This window comes from Falco rusticolus, chromosome 1, assembly GCF_015220075.1.
Source record: "Falco rusticolus isolate bFalRus1 chromosome 1, bFalRus1.pri, whole genome shotgun sequence".
In the NCBI taxonomy this organism is placed as follows: Eukaryota; Metazoa; Chordata; class Aves; order Falconiformes; family Falconidae; genus Falco; species Falco rusticolus.
In genome coordinates this window covers 112860747-112876184 of record NC_051187.1, presented here as the reverse complement: position 1 = coordinate 112876184, position 15438 = coordinate 112860747, and the positions used below count along the sequence as shown (strand labels likewise).

At 38.4% G+C, this 15438-nt stretch overlaps 1 protein-coding gene across 5 annotated transcripts in view; it reads right to left on the bottom strand.

The window, feature by feature from the left end:
- The window catches only part of ZNF827 (zinc finger protein 827), a 106452-nt gene that overhangs the window by 54820 nt on the left and 36194 nt on the right, over positions 1 to 15438 (bottom strand). For all 5 annotated transcript variants that reach the window (XR_005105652.1, XR_005105650.1, XR_005105651.1 and 2 more), the window contains exon 4: positions 8922 to 9405. Coding sequence is in view for 2 of the 5 variants with exons in the window: in XM_037396657.1 (XP_037252554.1) it covers positions 8922 to 9405 (484 nt within the window). In the remaining 3 variants the exon portion in view is untranslated. The remainder of the gene's footprint in view (positions 1 to 8921; positions 9406 to 15438) is intronic.

The window sequence follows — 15438 nt, the reverse complement described above, 5'->3', positions numbered from 1 at the left end:
TTGTCCCTGTGTGTCTACAAGACATCACCTATGAGAAATATAAAACATGGTTGGGGTCCCACAATCCAGAGGAAGTCCTGAAGACATGCATTTGGCGGTATTATATCAAGCAGAAAAGAAACCCAGACTACTGTTCTTACCTATGTTGCTGGTTCTGCCTACTCTAGCTGCTTTGCTTTGGACAGGAGATAGAATTAATATATTAATTAAAGTTTTCTTTCTTTAACAGACAGCACATCCTTTGAACCAACCATACTTTCAAAAAATCAAACATTTTAATTGTAGGCATATCACAAAAATGGAAGAGTTATTTATCTTCATTTTCTTCCCCTAGAAAACAAAACCAATTAAAATCAGACAACTACTGGGTCAGTTTTAATCCCCTACTGCTTCAATTAATAGGGCTTTCACTTTTTATTGAAATATAGTAAAGCAGATACCAGTATAAATTTAGCCTAAATAGAAGGACGAATTAAAAAAAAGAGGAGGTTGTCCAGTCTATCAGATGCATGCATTAAAACTACAGGGGGAAAAAAAAACCACCCAAAAATAATCCTCATCACTCTTGCCTCTGTCCCATTTTGGATCCACAATCATGGGTAAAATTGCTAACACATGGGAAATAGCAACAATGACGTGTCCACTAGTCATATTAGGGAGAACAATAAACAGATGTAAGAAATAACTTTTCAAATAAGGTGAAAAAAAAGTTGACTGAGACCAGTTTTTAAAACCTATGATTGAAGAATCTTTGAAAAATTATAACTAGACAAGGATTAAAAAGATGGTGTTGACATCTATCACAGTCTACTTGAACAACAAATTATTAGTCCCCAGAAGGAATAACATCTATCTACATACAAAAATAGATAAACATACATATACTTAATTTATATTTAATTTACATTCATTCTGAACTGCAATGAGAACAGACTGAAGGATGTGTTGCCTGCAGACTGAATCAAAAAAAACCCCCAGCAAATAAATTTTGAAATATACAGCAAAGAAAAAAACCCAAACAAACAACACAAAAACCCACCCAGCAAACGCAACCAACAGGCAGCAGTCTCTCAAGCAGGGTTGATAATTCTCCATTTGTTCCATTCCATATCCAGAAAAAAACCCAACAAAACATATCAAAGAAGATTCCAGACTGCTGATTTTTATCTTTCTGGCAACTGGAATCATTTGATCCATTTGGTGAAAGTAGATGATGAAAGTTATAACACTTTCCTCAAGCTGCCAAATGCCACAAGAAAAGCTTTGGGCATCTGCCACTAATCTGAAACACTCTGATAGAAGCTGCTAACTGCACCAGTCCACTTACAAGGTTTTCCAAATGCTCATAATGTTTATAATTAAAAAAGGAAAAATGGGCCGATTGCTTCAAACCAAGCTCAATGTTACAAGTCACCATCTGCAAGGAGTTGGTCACCATTCCATCTTCATGAGCAAAGAACGTGAGAAAGAAAAAAGAATCCACCACAAAAATGCTGCCATGAAACAGGCCATAAGAAAAAGCATCTACAGAGTTTGAGTCAAAAGGAACTGTGCTGAAAATGCTGCAGTACACCGCTGCACCATCTTATTATTTTACAAGTGATACCTGACTACAGCTTCAAAGATGAGAAAGAGCAAGCCAGTCAAGGCTGAAGGAAAAAGGGAAAGTAAGGACACATTCCAAAAAGGCACTGCAAATTGAACTGGTGTCCTTGAGATCTTGCAGGAGAACCTCCTTGCGATTCTCCTCAGAGCCACCACGGTAAGAGAACCCTAGTATGACTTTTACCTAAGGAAGAATGGACAGTGTTTTATCCAGGTCCTACTGGAGCAAGAGCACCTGAATGACACAGGGAGCCTTCCATTCCAGGTGGTAAGTTGTGAGCTGGCGTAGTTAAAAGAAACCAAGGACCTTTGCCAGATCAGTTCTACAGTATTTGGAAGACACGTTTCCCCAACACTGAGCTTCATCGTCCTGAAGGCAGCTGCGGTCAGTGAAGGGTATGCATTGAGTCATCCACTGTTTTCGCTCTAGTAATTGAAACGTGCAGGTAGGTGTTGGTGTCCTGCACAGCGACAATGGCTTGAATCTGGTGACATTCAAGAGCTAAGTAAGGGGTACAAACACCGCAGAAGCCACCACTGGTGAGCTAATTGCTTGCAAGAAAAATCTATGCCACTGGAACCTATCGGAGAATCTCCAGATTAAAATCCAATTGGTCTGATAAATTATGTCCAACTTATAAAACACAGAAGCTGTCTACACTGTAAGTGGCCCAAAAGGAGAAATACTGTTGTTCTGGCAGGACAGTCTAGCTGGTGTCTCAGGTTTTTTTTAGCGCCTTCTGCCCTGGAGTATTAATCTGTCCCAGAGCACCTCATGTTACCTAACCCTCCTGGGAGTGCTAACTCAATTACATCTCATTTTCAAAGTCCTCTACCCTGCCCTCAACCAAATAAACCAACCTATAGGGCTACAAGGAAGAGGATGGGAACTATCAACGTAAAAAGCTACCTATGACTCAAGGGTGCTCAGAATTGAAATGTTTCTTTTTTATCAAAGCAGTGGAATGGCAGGATATACAATCATGAAAAGTATGATGATGCCAAGACTTGCCACCAGTGGGCTTCCAAAGATCACTTAAAATATGAGGGCTTCCAAACCATCTTGCTGAAGTACATTAAAAGTGTGTAAGCAGAGGTTAAGAAAAGTCCAGCTAACTATCCTGATCGTCTCTAAAGCCGCTTTGCTTTTAAGGAGCTGTAGTCAAGCAAAATGAGACACAGCACAGTCCTGCCACTGTTCTCTCAAAAATCACAATGTTCCAGTTCAAGTGAAATGGAGGAATTAGGCAAATTACTAGGGCACCTGTAGGACCATACATCCACACACACCCCAAGATGTCTGTTATACAGCCAAAGTCCCACCTGCTAAACAAGGTTGCACTGTCTCCCAAGACCATCTTCTCCTTTCAGGGTAAAAATCAAAACAACAGCATAGGTAAAACTCTGGGGAAGCTGGAGCAAAGAGGGGGAGGAGAGTGAGAGGAGCAAAGGGAAATTTGCTGCTGATAGGAAATAATTGTTTGCAGTATAGAAATTTCTTCTCTCTACAAAGGAACAGAAACAGGACCAGACTGACCTCTGTATTTGTTTAAGAAAACAAAAACCAAAACAAACAATCAGAGATGATTGAACTACCAATGTGTTCAATTCCCATTTTGGACAGATGTGAGAGAAGGCTCATGAGCTAGGACTTCTGCCCAGAGTAATGGTGTAATCAGGGACGCAAAAGAGCCATCAGTCTAGTCTAGTCTTATACTCCAAATGTAAGCGTTCATGCAAGTATTAAAGCTAAATAGTAAGCAGAGAGCTGGTCCAGAATCATATTCATGTCTTCTTTTAAGTTGTATTGGGTTGAGTACACAAAAAAGCAGTTTGTTATCTTGCATTTTAAATGACTGAATTAAAACAGAGTCTACACTGTTTTATCTTGCTAAATTCTCCATATTCTTTCAAGGTTTAAAACATGATGGATATGATTTTAAGGATGTCAGATAATTGTGGATGTAAGACTAGCAATTGCTGAAAAAAGATTGTAAGGGTGGTGATAAATCAGTGGCAAAGATTAGTACAGGCTTGTATTTGCCCAGGTTTTAATTAGCCATGCTATTGCCCCTTTTCAGTTTTATTTTAAATTAAAGGTCTATAACGAAATTACGAAAACGTGAATCTGGATAGACACTTCAAATGGAGATCTTGATGACATCAGGGTATTTACACCGACAGAAGCACTACGGAATTCACAGTATTTGAAAACTAAGGATATGGCTCAATAATTGCTAGTCCTGTGCATTTACATCTTCTAATTGAAATTTTACATTCTGCATAAGCAATGAATCCTAAATATAGGCAGCATGGTCTTTTCTTTGGAACTTGCTATACAAATACATCAATTATGACAATTTAATTGGACATGCTTTTATTTTATTAAAAATAGCTGTTTGAAGACTTCAAGCCAGTCAGTTTAGTACTGTCAATGGCAAATGCTAAAACATTTCAAATTACTTGTGTTACCTTTAAGGAGTGTAGTAATTTTCAAGAGCCAAACAGAACAAATAATCTAAGTGATTACTTAGCTTATCTACTAATATTTTGTATGTAGCTGTCTGATGATTTACTATGTCATTATTCCATTAATGGAATCAGCTAATAAAACATGAATGCAAAGTCCAAGTACTTTGGACAGTCACCAGAATCCCATGGTGGCATTATTTTCCAAAACAAAGATTTGACTCCTCATGTGATAGTGACAACAGATAGGACTTCAACTGGGAGAAACATAGTTTCTCATTTATTTAACATGGCCAGCCCCAAACCCTCAGTACATTCTCTTTCATTCCTCCTCTCTATTTTAAAGTTTTTCCATGCAAGTAACTTGGGGGACATAAAAAGAACTGCAGAAGCAGGGCACACGTGGTAATATACACTGTCACAAGATGAAGAGATGCTTTCTAGAGTAATGCACTTGGTGAACACAGAGAGGTAGGGGAGAGAGGCCAGCACTGAATTACACTTTACAATTACTGTTCCTGCGCAGAATTCCTTTGAGATCAATAGTGCAAGAATCCCATTCATTTTGATGGGATTAATTTATTTTCGAATGTTATGAAAAGTAACTGCAGCACATAACACAGCCACAGTAATAACTTCACTAGAGTAACACCAGCCATTGTAATTTGGACCACTGTGAAATTCGGGTTTTATTACAAAAGAAAGCAAGCCTTAGAAGTGGGTGGAAGGCCATTAGTATTTAAAAAGATGCATTGTATAATGTCTGCCACTGAAACAGGAAAAGCAAATACTCTGCAAATTAAGATATGAATGCAGTTATAAAGTTTCAAAGCAAAAATAAAGGACTGGGGGAAGAAAACATTCTGGCAAAGCACAGATCCAGCAAAGTACTCTGCAACTTGAAGCATACAAACAGTCCTACTGAAGTAAGAGGGGGAAGATCTGAAGGTAAAAACATGCCAATGCTTAAATATTCTTCTGTTTATATGTTAAAGAGACATCTGCTAACTAACTTTACAAACAATAGCCCTTTCCAAATTTAAATAGCATTTTGGAGAATCCTTTTGAATTTCTTATGAATTTAAAAGCATCTCCTACCTTAAACTAGGGTCTAGAGAATGGAATCTGGAAAAAAAATCAAGATTTGTTCTTATTTTTAGATTTATATTGGGCGATTTGTGTTATGCTTTATTTCATAAAACATGTAACTAAAAATCTTTCTGGCAAGCAATGGCACAGAATTAGGGCTGAATGGATCTCAAAAAGTCACCCATACCAGTATTTCTCATCCTTTTTAAATCTAAGGCCTCCCTAAGCCTTTCTGAAAAAATTCAGAGGCCACTTTGAGCAGCGTCATCACAATTCATGCCTGGCCCAGCCAAAATCAGGTCTAACTTTGAACACCTATAAATTTTTTCCCCACTTTGCTTCTTTACAGCTGGCTGCTTGTTTTTGTTCAGCTGAAATTTCTTTCAACTGCTTCTCATGTCCTATGGTTCACTGACTGAGATAGACAGATCTAGTCCATCCTACTGTCTAATATGTGAACAACCACATCTGACAGGTAGTTATCTAATCCGTTTTTAAAATTGTCCGGTGGCAGAGATGCCACAATCTCTCCAGCCATACTATCATAGAGGTTTAACGACCCCAACTTTTGGAAAGGTTTTCCTAATGCCAACTTAAACCCTACAGCAATATAAACCTGTTATTTTTTGGCCTAATTACAATGAACAACCAGAGTTTATTTCCTTCTCCCCAAGGCAAACCTTTTAATGCATTAAACACTTATTAATGACTCACCTTAGTCTTCTGTATAGCCTTCACAACCTCACCCCTTTTATCCATCCTCACTGGACATGTTTTCTAAACCTCTGGTCATTTCTGCTGCTCTCCTCCTTCAAAGTCTTTCCAACTGTCCACACTCTTCATAAACTATAGTGCCAAAATCTTGGACTTCAGCAAAACTGAGAACAGCAGGATTGTTTCCCCCTTCCTTGAGGCCATTTCTCTCTGTATACAGCTAGTTGTTCCTGGGTTTGTATTTGTGCAACTGTTTGTTGAACATTTGCACATTTTTTACAGATCTCCTTTGACTGCAACTCTTCTCTTTTGACTGTGAACTACTTTCAATGTACTCTTTTCCAACCATCTGATATCCACTTCATCTAGACTAGAAAGGTACTGCACTGCACAATGAGAAATAATGCTGAGAGCCCAGATTATATAACATGCTTATTAAGATTCCATTTTCAAATTCATAATAGTTAATAACCACCAATTTTGTACCACCTTTCACCCTAGGTGCACCAGTTAAACTTTGGACACTATAACTCTTAGGTCTGAAGCACTTCTTTGAGTTCCACACATGGAAAAACAAAAGGCTGAAACTGCACAGAAGTGAAAACCAACAGGCTCTGAGGTCTACTATGAAACTGGAGGCATACAAACTGATACCAACCAAGAAGAAGACGAGCAATAAACATTGGCAAGCAAAAATAAATGTTCATTTAAACCATCAATATTCAATAAGAATAAATGCCAAATTCTAAGTCTATATATCTATCTATTGCTTCTTTCTTAGCCACAAGGCCCATCAGAGAAGAAAATTAGATTATTTTGACATAATTTGGTCTCAACAAATCTGTGTTGGCTGTTACAATTGGCATATACAATTTGAGATGTCAAAAGATTTATATCCTTGAAAAGGTAGGGCCAATAATTGAAGTTCCAATGGGCCTAACGAGAGTGTCATAATAAAGAAATCACTCAAAGGAACTGGGTTCAGCACAGCAAGCAGTCAAAAAACGCAGCTAATACTTAGCCAACTTGCTAAAAGAGAACTACTTCTACTCTAAATTTATGCACGGTGTATGGAGGAAAGCATGAGCTAAATGTATATAACACGATATAAATCTCAGGAGAAAAGAAATTCCTTTCCTTCTAACATTGCCTTTCTTGTGTAGTAAACTTGGTGACTGGCAGCACATTTTCATCCAAATATGCACACATACAAAATTACAGATACATCTCACTCCCCCAGTGACTTTATAACATGTTGCTAGGTAACAGTGCATACAAGTCAGGTTTCAAGACCTTTAGTAAGTCACCATAAAATAACTGCATAGGCCTTTTGCATGAATAATGTACATTTGTATCCTTTTTCTGATGCCAATAGATTAGACATTGACAACATGACCGTCTGCCAAACTATAAACAGTTCCCCATCAACTGCTACATGAAAACAACACATCAAAATGTTATTTGTTTTTTCAGCTTTCAGTCTTTCCCCACCTCCTGCTTTCTGCTCTCATTCTGCTACATGCAGCCATCCTGAGCGCTACCATCTATGGGTCAGTACAGTTGATGTGTAGAGCCACTTAGATCGCAGCAACGCAAATTTAAGATAGACATCAGAATGACAACACGTATGGGACAGCTGTCAGGCAACATAAAAAAAATGGATTTCATATTGAGTCCAAATTTGAAACTCAATTTAAAAAAAGTACAAGCAAATCAAAACAGACTCAACCTTCAATGTTGTTCATTTTTTCATTGAGCATAATAACAACTTGTATCAACAGATTATTTTTAAAAGAGGAGATTTCTGTGGCTTCTTCCAGCCCACACAGCAAACCATTTATGCCAGCCCATTTCATCTCCTGCTTGCCCTCAGTTCTCTTCCGTTTAACTGGTTGGCTCCATGAACCCTCAGACATGACTTCTTGCCTTTACCCATTCTACTTGACTCCCCACAGAACTGCAATCCCAGAGGTATAAAAGCCTGGGCAGACGGGGACCACAAGCCTTTTCAAAATAAATGGCTGTGGTTACACTGAGGCAATGGCATTAGGATAGAGCTAATTCCTTAGTTTAACTGACAATAAAATTTGCTAAAATGCAACTTACATTCCATTTAAAGGAAAAAGGTGACCAATTATTCTCTTTTGAAAAGAGTATGCACTATCTCCAAAGTCTAAAACTTGCCATAGGAACTGCCAAGTCCTTGTGAAACAGAAGTTTCTTAAGTGAAATTTTTCCTGGCTTCTTTATCTTTAAAAATTAAGGTCAATTTTGAAAACATTTAGTATACAACATTCCTTCAGCACGTCCACAATTCTGAAGCGTTCAGTCAACTCAATAGAAAAGCACATAAAATATAATAGATTCACCCTAAACACATCATCTGCTTCAGTCTCACATACAAATACCATTCTTACAGCAACAATCTCACAATGAAAGAAATCACAACACACACATGCTTTGCATTAGATATGGATTTCCATTAAAATAGTAAAACAATTCAAAAGCTGTTCATGAATCTCCAGGACTACCTTTTTTTAAGTGTTAATAATCAAGAAATGCAGTAACATTCATACTTCACATGTATCTACTAGTTGGACCTCAAATACTACTCTGAAAGGAAGGTGACCAATACTTTATTGGTCCTATTTAATAGAAGAGTTAAGGCAGAGAACTTAAGAACTGAATTGTCTAACTTGCTATGCTCTTGTGACCCTCAGTGATTTCAAACCAGAACTACAGGTATTCAGCATACCTGAAAAAAAACACCAAATGGGATTTGCCAAAGTAATTGTCAATGAACATGAAAGCCTGCAGAAAAGGTTCTCACTCCCAATTACAGCAATTAAACAGCAAAATCCCTCTCTTCTCTCACCATTTCCTCTCTTCCCTCCATCGTGCACCTCTCCTTATCAAAACAAACAAGAAATGACAAGTTAAGGAAGTTGCAACGCTTTTCTCCCTGCAATTCCATGACTTAGCAAACCCAAAGCAAAACATTTCTTAGCCCAGAAAGGAGCAGCTGCTGCTTGCTGTTCAATTACCTGACAGCTTCATAAGAAAATCTGATGCCATCTTGACAGAGATGTCTTGGTTGAATAGGGCTGATGCTGTACTGGCCACAAAGTCAGAGGAGTCTTTCAGCTTTGTGTTGTTGGGGGCTCTGTCAACAGTGCTAAGAGCAAAAGGTGCAGCTGAAATGCCATTGTCATCTTTGGGCTCTTCTTTCACTAGTAAAGGTGGAATGCCTCCACTAGGCTGCCCAGCTGCATCAGGTGTTTTAGATACAGATGCTGATCCCGTAAGGTCAGGTCCACCTCCTTCCCTCTGTGGTCCTGGGCAGGAGTCACTATTTAGCTGTGGTGACCCCTTCACATCAGTTTCTGGTATTTCCTCCTTCACTTTGGATTCTGTCCTGAGGAAATGTTGATGGCAACGCATATGGAGTTTCAGGCTGAAGTGGCGGGAGGAGGTAAAAGGGCATAGCTGGCATTGAAAGGTCTCACCCCTGTCTTGGTGCTGATGAACCTGGTTGAGGAAGTGAAAGACAAAAGCACGTATTAAGCAAAACAGTCTACCAGCATTATAGAAATTCCAACTCCACACTTCTCACACCGTTTTAAAAAAAATGTTAACTAATGAGTGAACTCTTCATTCTGACCACTTGGAAAGAGGTCAGACACTAAGGGCAGTCAGATTCTTTCACACATAAGTCAAAGAACATAAACATCAGACTCAACTACAGAAAAAAGAAGTATCAGGAAAATCAGTTTCTACATCATGGAAATAATGAAGCCTGCTTTGGATCAAACAGTCCTTACAACCAGATCCTGATGACCTGCCAGTGCATAAAAAGACTTCCAAGCTATAACTAGTAGCTTGCTTGATTAAAAAAACAAGCACACACACACACCCCATCTATTACATGATCTACTAAGCATCATCATTCTGTGCAACCTCATAAATAACAATTGTTTAGAGCAACCCAGCAAAACACCAAACTGCATTGATTCAAGTATCATTAGAGTAAAAACACAGCACCTGGCAATACCAAGGCACTATTGAAACAGCTTGTTGCAAATTAATTCTACCAGAAAATAAACAGTTCCATTACAATAAAATACAAACATGAGAGATGGTGTTGCCATTTATTCTATTTCATCAGTGAATTAATGATCATAGTTACTGTACTCTCGTATTTTGCCTGCAGGCTCTTTCTCATAGAGATGGTATGGTCCAGTATGACTACAACGCCTAGCATGTTCAGGCCCGATTCTGATTACTTTTAAAAAAAGAACTCTACCTATCCATCCATATCTAATGGTTTACAATTATTTGAACAGAAACATTCATTAATATGAACTCTATACTTATAACTATACAATTTCTTGTTTAACACAATACTTGTGAAAGAGGAGGAATAATTGAGCTTAGCATAATAGTGACAGATATATTGAAAAATATTTTGCTGTAGCTTCACAAATGATTTTTAAATCCTGACAGTAGCACACCCCAGGCTACTCCCTGTAGAAAGACTGGCAAATACATACATTTGCTCCTTACTAATTGATGAACATGTGATCAGGACAAACTGGAACCAGACTGAGCTCCACACATTCACTTTCACTTGTGACTCGAGTTGGTTGGAAACATTTCAGTGAGACAGATTTTTGTTGGAAAAAGGCAATTTGTTGAACACAAAACATTTCACCTGAAACATGGAGAGGTTTGATGAACTCTTGGCAAACGAGGTGTGACTCCCCTACCCTACTGAGTGGCATTCTACCCCCTGCTCCCTGGGCTTGGCTCAGAAGCAGTCAGCTGTGCTAGGGATCCAAGGCTCACTGCTACAGCCTGGGAGTCCAAAAGCCCTGAGAGCTCCAGCTCTAATCAAAGCTCAGCTCTACACCAGGGAGCCTGGAAAAACTAGATTTAGCTAAGGCTTTCAGCACTTTCCAGTTTCCTGCAGAGCTGAGATCTAGATCCTGAGAGTCCTGGTGCAGACACTGCAAAGCTCTAGGATAACAGTGGCATTTCCCAAACACAGCTCTGTCAAAATTCAGGTTGGGGTTTCCCATGATTGTAGATTTGGTCTGATTAGTTTTCTATATAGTAAGAGGAATTCAGTCACAAGCTCATATCAGCATTCCCAGCTCTACATACACAGGACCTGAATTCAGGTCTGCTAAAATGTGAAGATGGGAGATGTCCCTCTTTTAGTTCATTTTGCATTCAGTGAAGACTCATTTCATTAGTGCTGTATAACTTCTCATTCAGTCATTCTTCAAGGGTTCTGGAGATCAGTTACTAAACAAACAGATAGCAAGAAAGAATTTCTCTTGCTCGGCTGCTTTACAGAATGACATTCTCAGTATCATATAAATATGATATTTGCAGACAAAGCAATCCTGGAATCTTATAATTGCACCTGATGACAAAAAACATTAGAAGCTAATGCTAACCTAAGACAGTTTTAAAGCATTGTTGCTTGCAGAAGAATAGCAGCCCAATAAATTCTAAATATTAAGAGGTTACAACAAAAATGCCAACCAGATTGCCTGTCTACGTTACTGGAAACAGGATGGTCTGTGAGCACAGCAGTATGTAAGCACTCTTCTTCATGAAGAGCACTGAGATGTACTAATGGTAGCAAGCACTCTCACCATGGCAACTTTATCTCTTACACCCACCGAGATTCTGTGTGCCAGGGTTTCTCTCCAGGATCCCCTTCAATCAACACTTCCCTGCCTACATATTTAACCATCTCTTCTAGAAGCCCCTTATCACAATCATCAATACGATGCCTTCTGAAGGCTGTCACTGCTGCAGTCAGGTGGCAAAGTCTGTGTGTGAACCCTTCTCTCCCCAGAAGAGATATTGCCACCCCTGTAATATCTTTTGAGAATGGATGAGAAGGGGTGTGTGTGGTGTGATTCACCTGATTTGGATTCTTCTCCTGCCCAAAGACAATAGCAGAATCACCAATAGATTTCTCACAAAATAAAGTACACTTATAACTTGCAACCAAGAAATGATAGAATTCAAACCCAAATATTTACAGTTTTGAAAAGAAGAATTTTAGACCTACAAAAAATCCATATGAAACAACATCAAGCCTAGTACTTAGCCCCCCCAAAATCCTGGGTCCAGTTTCACCACAAGATTATTAATATTTTTTTAATTCACATAAATAAATAATAATATTTATTTTAAAATTTGAACACTATTAGAAATAGAAGCTAAGAATTAAAGTCCCTTTAAAGGGAAAACTATCCCTTGTTTTCTCACTTGACAGCAGCTAAAAGGGCCAAGAATTGCCATTCTATGATGTTTGGAGGGAAAGTCAAGGCAGCAACTATTTGCACAGAATAAGAAACAAGAAACCCTGTAGAGCTACACAGAAAGCCACAGGGTAAATCCAGATCATGCAATGTTGCAGTCCAAAAAGCTGCCTTCTCCCTCCATGAGACAGAGAATGGCTCTTACACTGTGCTAATGCTACCGAAACTGGCAGATGCCCTCTTCAGACTCTGCTAGGATGTTCCTGCAGGAACCACAGGCAGGAAGAGATAAGAGGACAGCTAACCAGTTTTCTCCAAAGTCCTAGTCTGAGCCCAGCTGCTGCCAGATTCAGGTCTCTGAATTATGCTGCAACCAAACACAGCACATAACCTGCTCATACCGAACGGTTCTTTCAAAATCTTACAAAATTACTGTTTGACTTATGTCAGAAACACTAAGGACTTCTGCCTTCTGAGTTATTTCATTTAACTGTGGATGTTCTCCTTGACTGTGCAAAGTGCTTGTAACACCTTTCTCTTAACCATACAGTCTTCCCAGTCTCATAGTATTTTGTGGTTCTACAGTTTCTTTTCAGTGTGTGCTTGATATGACGTACACAATAATTTTCAATAGAACTACATAATACTTACAAACCTTAGGCCTAGTTTGAGGACTTGCATACAAATTATCTATTGGTCAAATTTATTTATTTTTTTACTTGTTTCTTTCAGTTTCTCTTACTGCCTCCTCATTCTTACATTACAAGAAAGAAAAAAAGAGGCCATTCAATTTATGTTCTCTATCACATACATTATTTTGATCACACCTCCTTTCTATATCTGGCAGTCCCATTCTTTACAGCTTCTTTCTTCAAAGGGAGTTCTTGCCATCCCACTAATCATTTTCATTGCCAGCTTTTAAAATCCCTTCTATTTCTGATACACCTTTTTTGATGCAGTGACCAGAAGTGACTATCATAACTGGCAGCATACCATATGTTAATAAAAGCATTGTAATATTTTCAGTATTATCACTGTTTTATTCTACAGACATTCAAGTATCTAATTGTACTTTTTAATCACTGCTGCACATGCCAAGTAAAGGTTTTCATTTAACTGTCTTCAATGATACCCAGATATTTTCCCTGAGTAGTTACAGTTCATTATATCAGACAGCCAGGTGCTTTATTATTATTAGACTCCTGTTTCCAAAGTGCAGTACCTTGCATTTGTCAACAATAACTTCATTTGCCCCCTTGTTTACCTGTCAGCCAGCGTCTTTTTATTCCCTTTCAAGCTTTGCCTTTTCTAATCTCAATTCACGCACATAAGGTTGTATCATCTACAATTTTCTTACGTACAGTCATCATTTTGTGCAGATTGTATTTGCTAAAACATACACAATTCTACCCTTAGTAATGGAACACTCCTCTGTTAGCCTTTTGTCATGCTTAAAATTGCTAATTCCATCCTACCCTTTGTTTTACTGTCTCTTGGTGAATTTCTAATGTGCCATAGTACATCACATTGCTTAATTTATTTGGCAGCTTCTCAGTGAGAAGCTTTGCCAAAGGCTTTTTTAAAGACCAAATAAATTTAAACTGATTCTTAAGTCCATGATTTTCCTGACATGCTCAAAACATCTTAGTCGAAGAACACATGATTTTCTTTTACAGAAACCACACGTCCCTATCATACCACATAATTTGTATCATTGCATTTTTTTTCTGTTATGTTTTGTATTGACATACTAACATTTCTGGTATCATAATCAGTTTCTTAAATCAACATTTCATACTTAAAAGTAACATCTCTGCTTATTTACCAGGAAATTTAAGTCATGGGAAGTACACACTGGCCCATACAGATGTACCACAGTTACAAATACACGTGATCTCACCTAACAGGATACAATGGAGAGTAGGGTGAGGGCAACAGTGATACAGGTACGTCCTGCAATTTTGTAGTACTGTTAAGGTAGGTCTTTTCTTTTCCCCTCCCTTAAAGTTGGGGTAATGCTTTGCACAGACTCTTCCTTCCAGTTATGAGGCACAGGAAAGGAAGGACTGGCATTCACCTTTCTTTTGTGGGGCTTAGCAGGGGTTTTTTGCTATTATTTTTTAAACACTCAGAATAAGAGGAAAGTTGTTCGTTTTGTTTGTGTTTTTTTTCTGAGAAACTTCATCCCTAAGCAAAATCAGAACATAAGAGGGTTAGAGGGCTGAATCCATTCACTGCTAATTTGCCTCTGGCTACTCACTCTTTACTTACTTTCTATGACCTAATTATCACTTTTTTCTTTGCCTACTGTAGGTTTTATTTTTCTCACCAACTTTCAAGTAGATTAACATTTCCATGAGGGGCATCTGTTTAAGCAACTACTACAATCAACCACTACTACAACCTGGCCACTTAGGCATACCTGTGTCAAACCTGTGTAGCCACTAATTTCTGGGTTTTGGTTTGATGTGGCTTTTGTTTTGTTTTGTTGTTGTTTTTTAAATCTCTAAGTAAAATGCCTTCTTCTGCAACTGCATTTGAGCACACTTGAGAAGTCTCCATTTTGCACCTATTTTGTGCCCTTTGCTTTTTTATTCCATGCTCTTTTCTTACAAGTTCCCTCATTTTTAAAATACTGCACTTTCAAAAGTTTAGTGCTACAGTGCTAGTTTTGATATGATCCTCACCCTCAGGATACATACATTATTTATATAGTATTTTCTTTTTGAAACTATTTCCTTGCTTTGCTTGAAAGCAAAGAGGAAAAAAAGCCTCTCTGCAGGGCTGGACTGGACTAGTGTTCCAAAAAAAATATTTTTTTCTTTTTTCTTTAAGATTTAAGGTATCAATGCATAGCCCTTATTATCCTTGTCTCATATGCGAAAAGTGACAAGATTAAAAGGCAGATACTTGAAGTCACTTGTGGTACCTGTCTTTAGATGCAGGGTACAGATTTCACTTGTTGAAAAGCTGTGCAAGTTTGCATTACCTCCCCTCCGCTGAGAAGAGAGAATGGAATCACAGGTGCCTCCCAGGGCTCTTAAGGGTTAGCTTAAACCAAACTAAATAAAAACCCCTCCCATAAAATACAGTCAACCTCCTTCTCCCAATATGGTGAAGATGCTTTAAAATAACCTGTCTTGTACTTCACCAAAACGGATTAGGAATGCTTATTCTGTTGTCTGACCCTAGCTGAGGAAGAAAGAGGGAAAAGCAAATCATAAGAGGTAGCAAGCACCAGGCTACATTCTTCAAGCCCCTTCTTTATTCCCACTGTCAC